General features: G+C 41.5%; 1 protein-coding gene across 3 annotated transcripts in view; it reads right to left on the bottom strand.

Annotated features, from left to right (window-relative positions):
- Window positions 1-21700, bottom strand: part of SLC35F1 (solute carrier family 35 member F1) — a 467864-nt gene that overhangs the window by 16241 nt on the left and 429923 nt on the right. For 2 of the 3 annotated variants that reach the window (XM_055433627.2, XM_055433628.2), the window contains exon 8: window positions 8307-11628. The exons of the other annotated variant lie outside the window; for it this stretch is intronic. In XM_055433627.2, the coding sequence (XP_055289602.1) occupies window positions 11404-11628 (225 nt within the window). In that variant the 3' untranslated portion in view covers window positions 8307-11403. Of the gene's footprint in view, window positions 1-8306; window positions 11629-21700 lie in introns of those variants that run through there. 3 annotated transcript variants of the gene reach the window in all.

A 21700-nucleotide genomic window follows, 5' to 3' on the forward strand; every position in this document is an offset into this window, starting at 1 on the left:
CTGGCTCTAGAGCTCGTGGGCTTAGCAGTTGTCCTGCAGCAAGTGGGATCTTAATTCCCAGACTAGGGATCAAACTTGCATGCCATGCATTGGAAGGCAGATTCTTAACCACTGGACCGCCAGGGACAGCCTGTAATTTACATTTCTAAAAGATTTCTTTAAGAGGGTTATAGAGAGAGATGGGAGAGCACTTGGATGGCAGTCTCCTCAGCAGAGGCTAGAGAGGGAGGGTGCTTGGACTGGGGCGGCAGGAGTAGCTGTGTTGAGGGGTCAGATTCAGAACACAAGTCATAGGATTTGACAAGATTTCCCGGTAGGGTGGTCGCGAATGTGGTGAAAGAACAAAATCGAGGCTGTCTCTGGGGTGTTTGGTTTGAGTAACTGGGGAGATGATGGGCTAATGAGATGCACAAGACTGGAGGAGAAGCATATTTGGGAAAACTAAGAGTTCTGTTGTGGACAAGTTAGATTGGAGAGTGTCAACCAAGAAATGATGAAGGCTGAAAATAAGAAAAAGAGTTTGTTTGCTGCCTTAAGAATTGAAATTCAGGAGGCACTTATTTGAAAAGTAACTCAAATTTGTTCTGAGAAAAATAGGAAATCGTGGGGTTTATAAAGGCAACTGACAAAGACGTTCCAGAGACACTACACAGGTTATTTTTACAGAACTATGATTGGTGCAGGCACTCAGTCACTTGGAAGCAGACTGGTTGCTAAGCTGTGATTTCTAAAGAGTAAATTAAAAAAAAAAAAAAAGTTCCAGAGGGCTTAGGAAGGCCAAGTCAAAAGTTTCTGTTGCATCCAAAGTAGATATAAGTTTCATATCCCTAATGGCCTCCTGGATTCATTCTAGATCCTGTGACATAAGTGACTCCATGTTGTTGTTAATCGTTCACAAGAGGCTCAGTGGATGCCCATGTGGAGGCATGGAGCAGGGAAGAAGAGATCTGGGGTAGGGCTGCAAAAGTGAGTTTTTAGCTTGAAGCTGGTGTTTAAAGCCATGTGAGTGAGTGCAGATAAAAAGGAGAAGCAAGCTAAAGGCAGAGCCGTGGGCAGCTCCAAGAAAAGGCTTTGTGGACGAGAAGGAGGATTCAGTGAAAGACACCAAAAAAGAGTGGCCTGTGAGCTGCGGGGATGCCAGGCTAGTGTGGTCCGCAAACTTAAAGTGAGAGAAGCATTTCAGGAAGAAGGGCATGGTGGGCTGTGTCAGGTCTCTGGAGAGGAGGGGCAGGAGGGGTACAGATAAGATGCCCCCCTGGGAGACGTGGGGGGCCTGCTGCCTTGGCAGGTAGGATGAGGCCTTTGGAGGAGAAGTCAAGGGCATTGCCCCTGATCTCACCCCCTTTCCACCTCCAGGGTGAGCTAGTATTTCTTCTGGTTTTGTTTATTCTTTTCTTCAGACCAGTGTTGCTGTTGGGATTACACAGGGTGAATCTGCCTGTCACCCATGTCCATATCAAAGGAGAGTCATGAATGTGGTTGGCACTGGTTTCTTAGGCTCACCAATTTCATCATTACAATGCAATCCATTCTCTATTTGGCTACAGAGTCACTTCATTCTTCCCCACGTGCTTCTGTTTACCGGATGCTTGTGAGTAGCTCCTCAAAGGCAGGATGAACTTGAACCCTTTTCTGATTTTCTTAAGAGACCTTGAGATATGACACTTATCAGTGAGCTTCATCTTCCCCTTGAAGATATTGCACTAATTACTGTAGCTTCAACATTATTCCCCAAGTATTGGGACAGTCTCCATCCATTGTCAATAACAGAGGACCAGGGATTGATTTTATAAAGGGAGCAACAGGGCTTCCCTTACAGATGCAAATAAAAAAGCTGGATTTCACCTGTTTGGGGGCTTTCATTTGTCTAACTTTAAAAGGCATTCAGGGGAACCCTGTCCTAAGCACAGCTCTAGTTGTATCCAGGAAGAAAGAATGTATTGTAACTACTTTGTTCTCAGGCATTGTCTCATTCTGAACCACATATGCCATGGGATGCTGGACAAAATCAATGTCTTTGGTCTTATTATTAGCTGCCCTTGGGCTTCCCAGAGAAATCTTGGAGGGCTGAATTCACAGCTTTGGTGGAGATTCACAGCTGGAATAAGATGTTCAAGCAAGGAACACGAAGAGGAATACATCCCTTTAATGTAAAAGTAGACTAGATCGAGTTGCAAAGGAGGAGAAAGGATTTTCAAATTTCCTTTCCTGGAGAAAACCACCATCTCAAGCTCGTAACAGGACATAATCTTAAAGCAAGTGGCTGAAAGGTGGTCTGGAGTTCCCATGTGGAACGTGGAGGTTTTGGAATCCCCTCTGGTGAGTTCAAATAGGAGCTTTATCTGGAGCAACCCTGGACTCATAGAAGGTGACCTAGATTACTTCATTTAATTTAGATTCTCTTACCATGTCTTGAGTTGGCCTCCTTGTAGGCACAGTTTTGCTGGCACCTGCTTTGCCACATTGTCTGAACATGTGAGATGAACTGCGTCTATCAAAAATCCTGTCTACAGCTGTCCATTTACTGCAAGTGGGTCAGTCAAGGGCAAAACCTGGGCTGGCGCGAAACATCTGACTTTAACTGAAACTTTCACTTAGTTAGATTCAGGGGACCTGAATTTATTGCCTTATTTTTTTATATATCATCTCCAACATTAATACTTTTATTTATTACTCTGTTCTTTAAGGATAAAGTATGTAAGAAAAAAAAAAAAGCTTTTAGTTCCTTGTAATCAGGATAGCAATGCATTATTTGTGATACATTATTATCTCCACATTATCTACTTGGTCATAACTTCCTCTCAAGGCTGTTACCTTGAGAACATTATGAATAAAAGAAGAGTGTAAAAAAAATTTTTTTTTAAATGCTGCTAGTGAGAATGCATTAAAGTAGCTAATAATCCCAATTGAAGAGAATAAGACTGACTCTGCAGGATGGATTGTATGAACCAACTCCACCAGCAGTAAAGCATTTCACAGTGTTTTACTAATGTGGGAATCTTGACGTATGGTGTTGACAGGTAAGGATGTTAGAAAAAGATAATAATCTTTAATTTAAAAAAACCATGATTTGATTTTAAAATCACTGTTATTTAGGACCCAGAATATTTTCATTTAATGACTATGCAGTGTGATAAAAAAATCCAATTCTATTCTATTTTTTAGAAATCAAATGTGCATACAGCCAAGACAGTATCTGAGATACTATCATTCCTGCTGTGTAGTTTTGTCCTTTTCTTAAATAATTTTGAAGGCAAAAGATCAAATACAATTGAATGCTAAAGTGAAGAAAACTATTTTCCTGAAATGCTCAAAGAAGGAATGCTCTGCAAGAATGAATTAGTGAAGCAGAAAGACCAAGCTGAGTAGATAGTAAGAGGTGTGGACACTGTGGTGAGGCCAAAACCCAGATACTGGCACAATCACATTAGAAGTAGATGGGAATTACATTGTACCCTGAACAAGAAGGGCTTCCCAGGTGGTGTTAGTGGTAAAGAACCCACCTGCCAAAGCAGGAGACTTAAGAGATGTGGGTTTGATTCCTGGGTCAGGTCGATCCCCTGGAGTAGGGCAGGGCAACCCACTCCAGTATTCTTGCCTGGAGAATCCCATGAACAGAGGAACGTGGCAGGCTACAGTTCCCCAGGGGCACAAAGAGTCAGACACGACTGTATTGATTTAGCATGCACCTCATTCTAAAAAAGAAATTCTACTTTTTCATGATAATGTAAATAATAAAACTTGCATTAGTACATAAAAGTCTTCCTTTACAATGTCGAGAAGCAAGGAAAGGAGACTGCGTTATGAACAGAAGCATTCCATTCAATAGACCACAGAAGAAATAGCAGAGGGGTGTTTTCACCTTGTTAACCCAGGAGTAGAGGGTGGTGGCCCTACAGAGCTCTGAGTGTTCTAAAGAGACTCTGGTGCCTCAGGACAGGCAGGGGCAAATTTTGCTTCAAAAATTTTTGAATCTCCAATTACCATGATTTCTTGTTCAATAGCTTTTATTTCCCTACATCTTTGCATCCCAGGGGCCACTGGACTGAGTGGTTTATATTGTGCCAATAAGGAGGGAAATAGCAGCTCCTCCACCTCCAAGTCAAGTTAGGTCTCTACTCAGTGCAGGTAGCTGTCTTCCCAAGGGTGGTGGCCTCACTAGTGACACTGACCTGCCACAGGTCTTTGGAGATTAGACAGTGGTGGCTAGTGGGTGTCTGGGAATAAGAAATCCCCCTATGGAAGCAGTGAGCTCTCAACTCTGACACAGCTGTTGCAGATGGTTTTGGGAGTCTCACTCACAGGCAAAGTCAGTCCCAAGGAACCCTCTTACACTTGTGTGCTGAATAGGAGTTGCAGAGGGAGAATTTCCCATCTGTGTATTCGCCTGGATGGATTCAATGCAAAGGCAGACAGTCAAGCTTGGGTATGTACTGGGTGCTTTTCCTTTCTTTTCCCTTTGGGACCCCACTTTCAGAGTTGGTTGGAAGTAGGAATCCTAAGAATTATTTATCCAAGCTGCCAAACAAGCTGCCCGGCGTGTTAATGGGAAGGATTTGCACTGATCTCTGATCCAGGTCTCCGGTGATCACAAAGCAGCCTCCTGAATGGAAGTACTGCACATTGTTGTTACCTACAGGATCGTGCCAGTGATGAACACGGCTATAGCTTCTCCAGGCTAAATGTCTTTTCTTCAGCTAGATTATCTCCACCCTTAGGTGTCGTAACATGACTTGAGATTCTGAACGGAGTGATCACCAATATTCTCGCTGGCTCTCAAGTTCTGTGTCTAAGCTTGTGACTGAAGTGAAAATGAATGTCACAGTTGTTTGGAGGGCATAATTATGAATTGAAAATTGAATGCCAAGTGAAGTCTCAGTGTTCAACTAGGACACAACGCTCCTCGCATGAAGTTGTCCTCTATTCCTGACAATTTTCCTTTTAATTAAAATGCAGCCTGATAGGCAGAATCATGGGGCCCATGAAGCACTTATGTGATTCACTCAACCATTTATATGCATGTATGACCTATTTAGCTTTTAAAATCCTATTCAGTGCCCCAAAAACGACATCAGAGAATTCAAACCAAAGCTCGCAGGGAGTCCCATAATGAGACTGTTTTGATTATTCCAGTGATTAGCCCATTTCTTCCCTCTTTAGTAATTTCATTTAGAAAACTAGTCATTTTAAGAACAACTAGATTTTCTTTATTGCTTTTCTAGTTTACTGTGAAATTGGCAAGTGGCCAACCATCTGTGAAACTGCAATCATCACTATTACTTAAACTTTATCAAACCTCTTGAGGTACTATGAAAGTAATTCTCCTTGCCTACAAAGACAAGGCCAAGAAAGGCAGGAATGAGACCTCACATTGCACAAAAGTAGGTATCACCCTATGTTTCCATCTTTTAGCCCCAAATCCCAGACATGGAGTTTGTGGACACTGCTGGGGGAAATGTCGGGTGCAGGAGGCTTTCGAGCCGCTGCCAAGAGGCCATGCACGCATTTATCTGCCATTCACCATTTCTTGAAATGATGGGTGTGTTGCCCTTGAATGTAATTTACTTCTGAATTATTCGTATCCTTTAGCCTTGCATATTTCTCTCTTGTTCTTTTACATTTTTACACATTTGGCAAGGACACAGTGGAGAAGATGTTCAAGAAATTACCACGGGAACTCCTCTCACTTCACTGCCCCTGGCCACAGATGTTTCCAAGGAGGAAGGCTGAACCCTAAGGTGAGAACCTAGGCCACGTCGGCTCTCCAGGAGTAAGAATCCAATAACGTTATCACCGCTGTAGGCAGGCGGTCATCCCGACGTTTTCCCTCAGACAGCGACATCTAGTGGCCGAGAGTCATAGCCATCTATGGTGCTGCCAAAGTTCCCAGGGGCAGGGAGGTAATGGTGGATGCCTCTTAACAGCCAGTGTAACCACACAGCCAGGTTCTTCTGCAACAGACTGGGTCTATGGACCTGTTGTCCAGGCATAATTATTAAAACTGCCTGCTTGACGGACTGGATAATGAATTACACAGCCTACTTACTGCCTGATTGTAGTGCTCTGATCTATTCAGTGACAGGATACATTTTTAGCTAGAGTCATCACTGTGGGATAATGAGTTTGGGAAGATTACTCCCCATTGTGTAAAGTAATATTTATTGTTATCCATTCTGAAATTATCCTTCAAGCATTATGGGATGGTTCCCAGCTCTAATGTTGAAGCCTGGTGAGCAAGCTCATTTTCATGCTTTTGTAGATTTATCTACACCAGGCCTTTGTCTACCCAGATGGACGCCCCTAATTTTAGTCTATCCCCAGGGACTGCCTCCCTCTGATCATTAGTTTCCCTTGTTAATCAGGCTGCAGTAGTGTTTGGAGGAGACTCGCCTGGCTGTCTAAAAAGTGACACGCAATGCCTTGTCCTTTCAGGCACTAATGAAAGGCCATCTGGTAGGTGTGGGGCTTTCCAGCTGTATTATAATTTTTTTTGAATTAAACATTTCTGACCACATAGAGAAAAAAGGGCAGAGACTGAGTAGGTGGCCCATAGTGAACCCTCTGTTTATGTATGCAGGAAAAAAAAGAGAAAAAAAGAAATCAAAGTAAAAAGGAAGAGAAGAAAAAAAGAACAGTGAACATAATTAAGAAGCAATGTTATGAATTCAAAGACACTATTTGCAAGGGAAAAACGAGCTTCACTGTGTTGTTTTTTATCCCAAAGTCAACCTGAAGGAACAGCCTAACATTTTAAAGGTTTGTTAAAAAATTCAAGGGTGATTTAAGTGAATCTCATAATTTCTGCTTTTCCAGGAATAGGAATTTTACCAAAAAAAAAGTACTTAACAGAAGTAGAAGGAAACAGGGGACCATTTTGTAATACATATCTCACCCTTGTACTTTCTGTTTGTGATTTAGGAGTAAGATTCCATTAAAAAAAAAAAAAAAAGATGTATGAGAGACTTCCCTGTTTTACATGGGGAACCTGAAAAGAGATTAGCTGGAGCTGATTCCAGTCCCGCCTTACTGCAGATGTTACAATCTGTCTTCCTATGAAACATCAGAGAATGTAACACTTAACAGGTCCTGTACTGAATCTGACATGTTTCTCTTTCTCTTCATGCTAATCATCACAAAAACCATTCAAGTACAGCCTTATCCTCCCTTTGTAAGAACTTCCAAGCATTTAGGAAACCGAGTTCCTTCTCTTAAAATTATAATTCATTGGGAACACAATCTAAACATGACATACATGTTTATTGTGTATACTATTTGGACTCTAATCATTTTGAATTGCTGGACATTTAGACACAGACTAGATTGAAGTTCAACTGTATTTCATCTTTGATCAAAGAGTTTACTAAATAAAAATAAACCATATTTTACAGAAAGAGTTATATTCCTCAAGGAAAAAGCTATTTTTAAACTGAGTCACATTGTTTTTGTTAAGTGCTGTTTCGTACTATACTATTTATAGAAGCATATCACAATGGATCTCTACTTAAGAGTCCTTTATAAAGGCTCTATGCAACTGTTCCTTTTTTCCTGCAAAATGAGTTTTTCTTTTAAAAAGATTTTAAATATATAACACGGACATACAGTCTTTCAGCTCATTTAATTTTTGAGATCTGATTATGAACATAAATGACAAAAAAGTGTAAATGTATATACCATCATCTCTAAGTATTTAAGAGTTATTGGATGACTACAGTTAGTGGTGGAGAAGGACATGGCAACCCACTCCAGTATTCTTGCCTGGGAAATCCCATGGACAGAGGAGCCTAGCAGGCTACACAGTCCATGGGGTCACAAGAGTGGGACATGACTTAGCGACTAAACAGCAACAACACTTAGTGGAGAAGTAACCATGACAATACTGGGTAAGTTCAGAGCAGAAACATAAACAGCCCTGCTTTATAAATGTTGTGCTCTTTCTTTATGCCTGGCATTGTGCCCAAGGCAGCGTACAAAGGACTTTCTTCTTTATTAGAAACGGTTTCTTGAGGGTCAATTTATAATTGCCCTACATATGTTTTAAATGTGGGTTTAGAGGTTGTAGCCTCTGTCTCCTTAAGTACCCATCAAATAATTAATTTTGCAAATTACAAGCATGTTTAATTTGGCTTTTTGAAGCTACAGCTCTGAGACCAACTGTGCCCTTCCTAATTTGGAAATATTTTCTCATTTTTATTTTGACATGTACCCTGCTATCTACTTTCGTTGCTATTTCTAGCATCCCATGAGAGCTGCTTCCCCGGTTGTCATAGAGCAGACAAACACTCAAGAAAACCAAGAACTTGGTGCTTTCATAAAGCATTTATTTTTATTTGAAAACATTATACAGGCATTACATTGCCACAGCCAGTCCATAGGGGAGCATGCAAATATAAAAAATGGAGAGTTTGTTCAACTTATTGGTGTCAATTTCCTTTTTTGGTTCATATTTTCCATTTGCAGTGTTGGGATTAGTGTGCTTTGTTATTTATGTGGCTTGACAGTAGAATCCTACCCATGGGGTAAAAATCTGTACTGGTAGCTAGCTGGGGACTACTAAGTGGTTACAAATCAAAAACAAACCCAAACGAACAATACTACACGCTTGTCAAAAGGTTAATAGCACAAGTTAGCAATATCTAAACTAAACATTGAACATTTTCATGGGACACAGTGGTACAAATTTTTCCATTGCTTGGTCTACCTGGTTGTGTATTTCAGAGTGTGGAGCTGTGGGAAGGTGTGACCAAGGTGAGTGCTAGCCCCAGTGCAAGTTGTCATGGAGTAAGTGAGGCCCACCACTTATCTCGAGCGAGATTTAGGAGAGCTATGGTTCCCTTACCCAACCAAATTCTATACAAATTTCTAAAGTCTCATTTGTGGAAGAGAGAGTTATGGTAGATTGAAAAGCTGAAATTCTTGCTGGTGTCTACTGAGGTTATGAAATTCCAGAAACTCAAACAGCTAGAGTTAATGACATCCTACTCCCATTTCCTACCCCATTCCCAAAGGGTTGATGTCTTAACACAGAAAAAGAGTTTGTTTCTTGCTATTGTCTTTTTTTCCCCCAAAAGGCCAATCTGGAACTCCTGATTCATGGGATGACTCTCGGACAATTCGAGTATGTTATCAGCCTTTCTAAATGGAGAAGAACCAACTCAGTGAGGCACCCCAGTGACATGAAAGACATGGGATGATAAAGGGCATACAGTGAATTCACCTTAACATTCACACTTGGTTTCCGTACAATTTGGAGTCAATTAAAATATCCTAGAAAACAATTCACATGGCAACCTGTAGCCATCCATTGATTGCAAACCTTTTTGAAATTAAAAAAAAAATCGCAGCCACTGAGTTGACTTAGAAATACTTTCATCCACTTATTTCTCTTAGGATTTTACTAAGTGTCTACAAATTAGTGTCATAAAAATGAACAAAAAAAGATGTAAATATTTGGCTGAAAATAAATACTAAAAATGCAATAAATCAAACAAATTATGCAAACCAAAGGAATGTAAACACAAAAATAAAACCACAGTCTTTAAAGGTCTTCAGATCTGAATGGACAAAATAGTCAGAGAAAGGTATTTAATTGGTTTGACAGGTAGCAGAGAGCAAACATTGGCAAAGTTCTTTTGATTTGATACAGCTTTAATGTTGATTTTTTTCACCAGAAATAAAACAGGCTTTTAAGCGGGCTGAATGGAGATGAGCATAAAATTTGCATATCAGGAACGATAACTTGTCGGCTCCAGCTCTGAGGCAGGACTACTGTCCCCAGGGTAGAGGGCAGACAGAGGTGCCCCATGGGTGCTGACTGACAGCGTGGGACACTTTTGCAGGTCTATTTAGGACTTGTTCAGGCTAGTACGGGAATCCGGACTAAGCTGCAATCTGTTCTCTACCTTACAGAGACCCCACTGGACTTTTGCTTTGCTTACTTAACTTGAACTGATTTGAATTGCCCAAAGTTTCATAAACATTTGTTTTCCCTTTACAAATCCTGTAACTCTATCGAGGATCTTTCTGAATGATACTGAAGCCAGCCAAACATAAAGACTATTGCATGTACTGATGGGGAGAAAGAGAATCTCCTGTAAATCACAGAGTTCTGTGGTGTTTCTTGATTTTCTGCATTTGAAGAAAGAGCTACTGTAAAGGCAACAAAATTAGATTAGTGACAGAGCCCTCAAAGCTTTATCAGGACCCTGGAATATTCTCTGTATCCATGAATGCTGTGTTGATACATTCTGCTATCGAATGGATGCCAAATATGACCAAAAATGCCAGACTTTTCATTGGTGAGATTTTTACTACTACACAATAGCCGTATCAGATGAGCTGTTGTCAGAGACTTTGCCACAGCAGCACCCTGACTTTGTTGGGAGGCCAGACAACCAATGATATCCCACAATCAAGATGATTTCCATGCCGGTATATTTCAAAAAGGGTGTCACACAAAAGGGCAGAGGACCATGGCTTTTTCCAATGCCTTGATTGATCTCCATATTATCACTAAAGAAATCTAGGGGGAAAAGGAAAATTAATTTTTTTTTTTGGAAGAGGGAACATAGGAAGGGGCAGAAAGATTTTTTTGAAAAAAAGATATTACCCTAAGCACAAGTGATATTACTCTGGGGTTTCCCATAAGCCACAGAAATGGAACATTCCTTATCCTGTTATTACAGGGACTTGATTAGCAGAATCATGTGTTGCAACAGAAAGGCAATGGCCTGGAGAAATCCGAGGTTGAAATATAAAAAGGCTAAAATGTTTGTTTTATATCTATTCCTAGAATAGAGAATTATATGGTCAGTTGCCACTCCCCACAAGGGTCACAGCACGAAATACATATTGAGCAGGCGATCCAACAGGTAACAGAGGGAACCATGAGCCCCCAGGTGCCTAGGATAAGGAAGCGTCACAGGGTGGGGCTCCTGTGGCATGCAGCACTCAGAGAAGGTGCACAAAAATAAAGTGTGATTCTTAAAAAGTGACTTGCCATAGAAAAGTGGGGGTGATGCTAACTACATGTGGGTCTGGCGAGAGTTCCCATCAGGAGTACAAAACCTCCTCCTGAAACTCACTATCATAACAGTAACCATAATCATATAAACAGTAATACTTGCTTTTGATTCAAACATTTTCACAGTAATTAACGTGGACGGGGGTGGTGGTGTGTGTGTGTGTGACCAGGATACACACTAGGTAGGCATCCCTCCAGGTGGATCAGAGCCTGCATCTCCAGGGATGTTTAGTGTGTGCCTCTTACAGGCTTTCGGATTTGCTACCTTGCAGTCCACCTCTGTAAACCGCACCTAATAAATACCTTTCTCTATGTACAAAACAGAGATGACGGGCGGACACACAGCCGTGGAGGTGTCCTCAGTGGTCAGGGAGGGTGTCATCCTAGGCCACGCGCACATGGGGCTCGTCTTCGGTCTCCTGGCCCAGGCTGGTGTAGGTGACCGAAGGCTCCACCTGAGCTGTGGCTGGTAAGTCCACGACGGGTCCCGAAGGGTTGCGGAACTGCTTGTAAACCCGGGGGTCCTGGGCTATGTACGTGGAGGTGGACGAGTACAGCACCAGCCCGAGGAGGATGGTGAAGAAAGACAGGAGATACAGTCCTGAAAACTGAACAACACAACAGCCAAGTCACTTAGCAGCCAGAGCCGAACTAGGTACACAGGCGTGAGAGGGAGAGAGACAGTGGGGCCGTTTTCTCTTGTGACAGGCAGCTTGATGCGTCCCCCAATGATCTTGATGGAAGATGAATGTTCTCTTCTACCCTGGCTTGGCCTTAATGATTCTCCTTATCTTTTTCCTTGATTCTGTGGCTGACACAGAGGAACATTTAGCTAATTGTCTCTAAAGCACCAGGCCGAGTTACCTGATGTGGGAGAGCTAGTTAATCACGAATTGAAATACATCAAGTTAAAAGCAAAAAACTCTCCAGGATCACTCAATAAAGAGTCGGTTGTTTGTGGCTTCATTAAACACAGAAGAAATATAGATACACCACTTAAGGTTGTAATGAAGCCATAAATGCCAAGTCCCTCACTGACACAGCGGCGGCAGGCACTTTCGTTTCACCTAAATCCAATTCAGACACTATTTGTCTTCTGAGTAGGAATTGTTATTGACTTTGGTAACTGTCTTTGCAAGATTAGATTATCCTTGGATAGAAAGAAATAGTATACCCTTTCATTCTGGCGCCACTAATCTAAAACCAAAACCAAACATGAATGAATATAGAGTGTTGTGTTTCTAAACTACTGCTTGACAACTCAGAGTTTTATGGGGAAAAAGAAAGAAAATATTGGTGTATACAACTTCTCTGAGAATTTGCATATTTTTTTTTAAAAAAAACTGTACCTTCTGGGCCTTCTTGAGTAGTTATTATGGAATTACTTGAGTGGTCAGTGGGAGAGAGGGAGGTAACACTATGAGTGTTGCCATGGCAACAGTGTGAGTGTCGCCATTTCTGTGGTTTCACGCATTCATTCACTCCTTCGTTCATCCACTAGTTTCTCCTGTGCCTTCTCTGTGTCAAACATGCAACTATGTGCTGAGGAAACAGAAACGAAAACATATTGTCCTTCCTACCAAAGACTGAATAGCCTCAGTGGAGAACCAGAGGTACAGATAGAAAAAAATCATACAATGCGCTTATGGCATGCTGGTTCTCATTGTAGCTGACGGCTGTTGTCCCAGTCTTGACCACATCCTGCATCGGTTACCCAGTCCAAGCTCGCTCTGCTCATTGCACTATAGGCTAATAAATCCGGGTGTTGAGATCTTGAAGCAAGGAATACAGCTTTGGAGAGCCAGCTGACCCAGAAGATGGCAGGCTAATGGCTTGAAATAACCATCTTGTCAGAGCCTGGATGCCAGGTTCTTCTATGGATCAGAGACGGAGGGGAGAGGCTAGGACACAAAGTAAAAATGACCATTTAATTCTTGCAAATGTCTCCTAGAATGGCAAGCCTCAGGCAGGGGGATGTGAGTTTCACTTCCTTACAGTCATTTCACTGGTGGTATGAAATGGAATATCTGCTATTCTATCAACAAACAAAGATGCCACAGCTATCTGCAATTACAGCTCTCCAAATGTGAACTTCTGAGCCACTCCAGTAAGCAGCAGATGAGGGGTGCAATTTCCCACACAAAGAACTCATGAAAGTCACAGTCCTTCACAGGTGGGTAGGGTCAGGCTGTCTCCCTGTGAACCAAACAAAGGCATCCTAGCCTAAGGGCCAGGAGGAGGAGGGGCAGGCAGAGCTCCCCGAGGCAGGCCTTAAGTATGCCTATAATAACAAAAGCAGCAAAATAAGAGTTAAAGTCACAGAAGCAGATCCAGTATGGATTTAAAATTAACCCTTCCCGGAAACTTCCAAACTCATTCTATGAGGCCACCATCACCCTAATCCCAAAACCTGGTAAAGACCTCACAGAAAAGAAAACTACAGGCCAATATCACTGATGAACATAGATGCAAAAATCCTTAACAAAATTCTAGCAATCAGAATCCAACAACACATTAAGAAGATCATACATCACGACCAAGTGGGCTTTATCCCAGGAATGCAAGGATTCTTCAATATCTGCAAATCAATCAACGTAATACACCACATTAACAAGCTGAAAAATAAAAATCATATGATTATCTCAATAGATGCAGAGAAAGCCTTCGACAAAATGCAACATCCATTTATGATAAAAACCCTCCAGAAAGTGGGAATAGAAGGGACATACCTCAACATAATAAAAGCTGTATATGACAAACCCACAGCAAACATTATCCTCAATGGTGAAAAACTGAAAGCATTTCCCCTAAAGTCAGGAACAAGACAAGGGTGCCCACTCTCACCACTACTATTCAACATAGTTCTGGAAGTTTTGGCTACAGCAATCAGAGCAGAAAAAGACATAAAAGGAATCCAAATTGGAAAAGAAGAAGTAAAACTTTCACTGTTCGCTGATGACATGATCCTCTACACAGAAAACCCTAAAGACTCTACCAGAAAACTACTAGAGCTAATCAATGAATACAGTAAGGTTGCAGGATATAAAATCAACACACAGAAATCCCTTGCATTCCTATACACTAATAATGAGAAAATAGAAAGAGAAATTAAGGAAACTATTCCATTCACTGTTGCAACGAAAAGAATTAAATACTTAGGAATATATCTACCTAAGGAAACAAAAGACTTGTACATAGAAAACTATAGAACACTAGTGAAAGTAATCAAAGAGGACACTCATAGATGGAGAAATATACCGTGTTCGTGGATTGGAAGAATAAATATTGTAAAAATGAGTATACTACCCAAAGTAATTTATACATTCAATGCAATCCTTATCAAGCTACCAATGATATTTTTCACAGAACTAGAACAAATAATCTCACAATTTGTATGGAAATACAAAAAACCTCGAATAGCCAAAGCAATCTTGAGGAAGAAGAATGGAACTGGGGGAATTAACCTGCTGGACTTCAGGCTCTACTACAAAGCCACAGTCATCAAGACAGTATGGTACTGGCATAAAGACAGAAATATAGATCAATGGAACAAAATAGAAAGCCCAGAGATAAATCCACGCACCTATGGACACCTTATCTTTGACAAAGGAGGCAAGAATATAAAATGGAGAAAAGACAGTCTCTTTAACAAGTGGTGCTGGGAAAACCGGTCAGCCACTTGTAAAAGAATGAAACTAGAACACTTCCTAACACCATATACCAAAATAAACTCAAAATGGATTAGAGAGCTAAATGTAAGACCAGAGTCTATAAAACTCCTAGAGGAGAACGTAGGCAAAACACTCTCCGACATAAATCACAGCAGGATCCTCCAAGACCCACCTCCCAGAATATTGGAAATAAAAGCAAAAATAAACAAATGGGACCTAATTAAAATCAAAAACTTCTGCACAGCAAAGGAAACTATAAGCAAGGTGAAAAGACAGCCTTCAGAATGGGAGAAAATAATAGCAAATGAAGCAACTGATAAAGGATTAATCTCCAAAATATACAAGCAGCTCCTGCAGCTCAATTCCAGCAAAATAAATGACCCAATCAAAAAATGGGCCAAAAACTAAACAGACATTTCTCTAAAGAAGACATAAAGATGGCTAACAAACACATGAAAAAATGCTCAACATCCCTCATAATCAGAGAAATGCAAATCCAAACCACAATGAGATACATTTCACACCAGTCAGAATGGCTGCTATCCAAAAGTCTACATGCAATAAATGCTGGAGAGGGTGTGGAGAGAAGGGAACCCTCTTACACTGTTGGTAGGAATGCAAACTAGTACAGCCACTATGGAGAACAGTGTGGAGATTCCTCAAAAAACTGGAAATAGAACTGCCATATGATCCAGCAATCACACTCTGGCACATACACACCGAGGAAACCAGAATTGAAAGAGACACATGTACTCCAATGTTCACTGCAGCACTGTTTATAATAGCCAGGACATGGAAGCAACCTAGATGTCCATCTGCAGACGAATGGGTAAGAAAGCTTTGGTACATATACACAATGGAGTATTACTCAGCCATTAAAAAGAATGCATTTCAATCAGTTCTAATGAGATGGGTGAAACTGGAGCCTATTATACAGAGTGAAGTAAGCCAGAAAGAAAAACACCAATACAGTATACTAACGCATATATATGGAATTTAGAAAGATGAAAATGATAACCCTGTATACGAGATAGCAAAAGAGACACAGATGTATAGAACAGTCTTTGGGACTCTGTGGGAGAGGGTGAGGGTGGAATGATTTGGGAGAATGGCATTGAAACATGTATGTTGTCATATGTGAAACGAATCACCAGTTCAGGGTCGATGCATGTTACAGGATGCTTGGGGCTGGTGTGCGGGGATGACCCAGAGGGAGGATAAAGGGAGGAGGGAGGTGGGAGCGGGGTTCAGGAGGGGGAACTCTTGTACACCCGGGGCGGATTCATGTAAATGTATGGCAAAACCAACCAATATAATATTGTAAAATAGCCTCCAATAAAAAAAAAGTACTCTCAAAAAAGAAAGAAAGGAAGAAAATTTTAAAAAAACAAATAAATAAAAGGAAGGAGAAAAAAAATAAAATTAACCCTTCCCAATTACACATCCCTTCCGAATTACACCTGACCTGCCTCTTGAGAAACCTGTATGCAGGTCAGGAAGCAACAGTCAGAACTGTACATGGAACAAGAGACTGGCTCCAAATAGGAAAAGGAGTACATCAAGGTTGTATATTGTCACCCTGCTTATTTAACTTATATGCAGAGTACATCATGAGGAATGCTGGGCTGGAAGAATCACGAGCTGGAATCAAGATTTCTGGGAGAAATATCAATAACCTCAGATATGCAGATGACACCACCCTTATGGCAGAAAGTGAAGAGGAACTAAAAAGCCTCTTGATGAAAATGAAAGAGGAGAGTGAAAAGGTTGGCTTGAAGCTCAACATTCAGAAAACCAAGGTCATGGCATCTGGTCCCATCACTTCATGGGAAACAGATGGGGAAACAGTGGAAATAGTGTCAGACTTTATTTTGGGGGGCTCCAAAATCACTGTGGATGCTGATTGCAGCCATGAAATTAAAAGACGCTTACTCCTTGGAAGGAAAGTTATGACCAACCTAGACAGTATATTAAAAAGCAGAGACATTACTTTGCCAACAAAGGTCCGTCTAGTCAAGGCTATGGTTTTTTCCGTGGTCATGTATGGATGTGAGAGTTGGACTGTGAAGAAAGCTGATCATCAAAGAATTGATGCTTTTGAACTGTGGTGCTGGAGAAGACTCTTGAGAGTCCCTTGGACTGCAAGGAGATCCAACCAGTCCATTCTAAAGGAGATCAATCCTGGGTGTTCATTGGAAGGACTGATGCTAAAGCTTAAACTCCAATACTTTGGCCATCTCATGCGATGAGCTGACTTACTGGAAAAGACTTTGATGCTGGGAAGGACTGGGGGCAGAAGGAGAAGGGGACGACAGAGAATGAGATGGCTGAATGGCATCACCGACTTGATGGACATGAGTTTGCGTGAACTCCGGGAGTTGGTGATGGATAGGGAGGCCTGGCGTGCTGTGATTCATGGGGTCGCAAAGAGTCGGACACGACTGAGCGACTGAACTTAACTGAATTACACATCCATTTGGAAAAAAGAATCAATTTGATTTTCCTTTTGGGGGGAGGGGTACCAATTACTTTATTTGAGGGAATGGTACTAAGGAAAGAACTTAAGTAGACATTTTGGTACAACTTATAGAAAAGTTGCAGTACAAATATGCATGTACTGCCTTGGTGACCAGGGACATCATCCCTGTGGCTGTAGGAAGCCAGGCTGAGGAGGTTTGGCTTTCATTATCACTGTTTCCCAGGGTGTGCTTGTCAAAGAGATACTCTGCCATGCCAGATGTGACTTTCCTATTTTATTTTTTCATGCTCATAGTCTAAAACAACCAGATTCCTTATGGCTCAGATGTTAAAGAATCTGCCCGAAATGCAGGAGACCCAGGTTTGATCCCTGGGTCGAGAAGAGTCCCTGGAAAAGGGAATGGCTACCCACTCCAGTATCCTTGCCTGGAGAATTCCATGGACAGAGGTGTCTGGTGGGCCAGTCTGGTTGTCTATGGGGTCACAAAGAATCAGACACTACTGAGTGACTAATACTCTCACTTTACTGAAACTAGGAGAAACTGGTAAAAAAAAAAAAATAAATTGGAAGCTGGAGGAAAATAGGAAAAGGATCCAGAGAGTCTATAAAGTTGCAATGTTATAATAAAGAGTTATAAGATGGCTCTGTGGTGTGTGTGCTCAGTTTTCTGATTCTTTGGGATCCCATGGACTGTAGCCTGCCAGGTTCCTCTGTCTATAGAATTTTCCAGGCAAGAATACTGGAGGGGGTTGCCATTTCCTACTCCAGGGGATTGTCCCGACTCAAAGATCGAACCGACATCTCTTGTGTCACCTGCATTGGCAGGAGGATTCTTTACCACTACGCCGCAATGTTCAATAATAGGAAAGGCCGTTTTGAAAGTGGCAGATAGAAAAATTATTTGTGTGGTTAAAAGTCCTTGCTGTAATATTTTGTTGTTTACCTTACTCTCTCTCTTAGCACCAGCAAGGTAGTTAAGACTAAAGATCACTTTTTGATTTTTTTCCAGAGCCCACATCACTGCCTTTAATTCCTTTATCAATCAGAGTCATATGATAATTCCTTTATCAATTACAGAAAATATGATAATACTTCCTCAGATGGCTTGTTTACTGGATTCAGCTTATAACAACTTCAGTTCAGTTCAGTTCAGGTGGTCAGTCATGTCCGACTCTTTGTGATCCCATGAATCGCAGGACGCCAGGCCTCCCTGTCCATCACCAACTCCCAGAGTTCACTCAAACTCATGTCCACAGAGTTGGTGATGCCATCCAGGCATCTCATCCTCTGTCGTCCCTGTCTCCTCCTGCCCCCAATCACTCCCAGCATCAAAGTCTTTTCCAGTGAGTCAACTCTTCGCATGAGGTGGCCAAAGTATTGGAGTTTCAGCTTTAGCATCAGTCCTTCCAATGAACACCCAGGATTGATCTCCCTTAGGATGGACTGGTTGGACCTCCTTACACTCCAAGGGACTCTCAAGAGTCCTCTCCAGCACCACAGTTCAAAAGCATCAATTCTTCGGAGATCAGCTTTCTTCACAGTCCAACTCTCACATACATGACCACCGGAAGAACCATAGCCTTGACTAGATGGACCTTTGTTGGCAAAGTAATGTCTCTGCTTTTTAATATACTATCTAGGTTGGTCATAACTTTCCTTCCAAGGAGTAAGTGTCTTTTAATTTCATGGCTTCAATCACCATCTGCAGTGATTTTGGAGCCCCCAAAAATAAAGTCTGACACTGTTTCCACTGTTTCCCCATCTATTTCCCATGAAGTGATGGGACCGGGTGCCATGATCTTAGTTTTCTGAATGTTGAGCTTTAAGCCAACTTTTTCACTCTCCTCTTTCATTTTCATCAAGAGGCTTTTTAGTTCTTCTTCACTTTCTGCCATAAGGGTGGTGTCATCTGCATATCTTAGGTTATTGATGTTTCTCCCAGGAATCTTGATTCCAGCTTGTGCTTCTTCCAGCCCAGCATTCCTCATGATGTACTCTGCATATAAGTTAAATAAGCAGGGTGACAAAATACAGCCTTGATGTATTCCTTTTCCTATTTGGAACCAGTCTGTTGTTCCATGTCCAGTTCTAACTGTTGCTTCCTGACCTGCATATCGGTTTCTCAAGAGGCAGGTCAGGTGGTCTGGTATTCCCATCTCTCTAAGAATTTTCCACAGATTATTGTGATCCACACAGTCAAAGGCTTTGGCATACTCAATAAAGCAGAAATAGATGTTTTTCTGGAACGCTCTTGCTTTTTCCATCATCCAGCGGATGTTGACAATTTGATCTCTGGTTCCTCTGCCTTTTCTAAAACCAGCTTGAACATCTGGAAGTTCCCGGTTCATTTATTGCTGAAGCCTGGCTTGGAGAATTTTGAGCGTGACTTTACTAGCGTGTGAGAGGAGTGCAATTGTGCGGTAGTTTGAGCATTCTTTGGCATTGCCTTTCTTTGGGATTGGATTGAAAACTGACCTTTTCCAGTCCTGTGGCTACTGCTGAGTTTTCCAAATTTGTTGGCATATTGAGTGCAGCACTTTCACAGCATCATCTTTTAGGATTTGAAATAGCTCAACTGGAATTCCATCACCTCCACTAGCTTTGTTTGTAGTGATGCTTTCAAAGGCCCACTTGACTTCACATTCCAGGATGTCTGGCTCAAGGTGAGTGATCACACCATAGTGATTATCTTGGTCGTGATGATCTTTTTTTGTACAGTTCTTCTGTGTGTAACAGCTTCACTAAACTTCATTAATTCAATTTTTCTGAATGAAAATATTCTTTTTCTTTATGAATTTGTTTAGAAAATAAGATGGTAGCAAAACAATATGCAGGTCAAGAAGAAACAGAAACCATGGACTGGTTCCAAATTGGGAAAGGAGTACTTCAAGCCTGTATATTGTCACCCTGCTTATTTAACTTATATGCAAAGTATATCATGCAAAATGCTAGGCTGGATGAAGCTCAAGCTGGAATCAAGACTGCCGAGAGAAATATCAATAACCTCAGATATGTAGATGACACCACACATATGGCAGAAAGTGAAGAGAAACTAAAAAGCCTCTTAATGATGGTGAAGAGGAGAGTGAAAAAGCTTGTTTAAAACCCAGCATTCAAAAAAGTAAGACCATGACATCTGGCCCCATCACTTCATGGCAAACAGATGCAGAAACAATGGAAACACTGACAGACTTTTTTCCTTGGGTTCCAAAATCACTGCGATGGTGACTGTAGCCATGAAATTAAAAGATACTTGCTCTTTGGAAGAAAAGCTATGACAAACCTAGACAGCATATTAAATAGCAGAGATACTACTTTGTTGACAAAGGTCCATCTACTCAAAGCTACGGTTTTTCCAGTAGTCATGCACGGATATGAGAGTTGGACCATAAAGTAGCTGACTGCCAGAGAATTGATGCTTTTGAACTGTGGTGTTGGAGAACATTCTTGAAAGTCCTTTGGACTGCAAGGAGATGCAACCAGTCAATCCTAAAGGAAATCAGTCCTGAATATTCATTGGAAGGACTGATGCAGAAGCGGACACTCCAATACTTTGGCCAAAGATGCGATGAGTTGACTCATTGGAAAAGACCCTGATGCTGGGAAAGATTGAAGGCAAGAGGAGAAGGGGATGACAGAGGATAAGATGGTTGGATGGCATCACTGACTCAAAGGACATGAGTTTGAGCAAGCTCTGGAAGTTGGTGATGGACAGGGAAGCCTGACATGCTGCAGTCCATGGGGTCGCAAAGAGTTGGACAGGACTGAGTGACTGCAGAGCTTCATCCTTTACTTGAAACTTTCCCAGATATCTCAGAAGATAAAGAATCTGCTTGTAATGCAGGAGACCCAGTTTGATCCCTGAGTTGGGAAGATCCCCTGGAGAAGGGAATGGCTACCCACTCCAGTATTCTTGCCTGGAGAATTCCATGGACAGAGGAGCCTAGTGGCCTACAGTCCGTGGGATTGCAGAGTCGGACACAACTGAGTGACTAACATTTTCACTTCACTTTCAACAAATAAAATGAGCTTGTTCCTAACAGTAGCAACATTTCAAATATTTTGATACTGACTTTCATTTTCAAAAAACCCTCATGCATCTCCAGTTTCAAGTGAGAAACTTGCAAGGGAGGTTTTGGGTGTGAGGCTGCCTCTGTTGCAGCAGATGTAGGCAGTGAGATTAAGAATGGGGCTCTGAGCTTAGAATTGCATTCTATCCACAAACCATATTCAAATCCTAGTTCCACTCCTCTCTTGTTACTTTGGACAAGTTTCTTTCCAGGTCCAAGTTCCTCAGTACAGTGGGGATAATAATTGGACCTACTATATAGAGTGGTTATAAGGATAAAATTAGGTAAAGCATGTGAAGCACTTATCCTAGTGCCTACATCACAGTGAGGATTCAATCTACATTGACTCCATTGTTAATATTATTCAATCTACACTGTCTCCATTGTTATCATCAATGACTGTATGTATTAGTGTTACCATATTTTTATATAATCATTGATTAAATTGCCTTTGTTTTAT

The sequence above is a fragment of the Moschus berezovskii genome, chromosome 10 (assembly GCF_049115385.1).
Source record: "Moschus berezovskii isolate FMDL1 chromosome 10, NW_MosBer_1.0, whole genome shotgun sequence".
NCBI lineage: Eukaryota > Metazoa > Chordata > Mammalia > Artiodactyla > Moschidae > Moschus > Moschus berezovskii.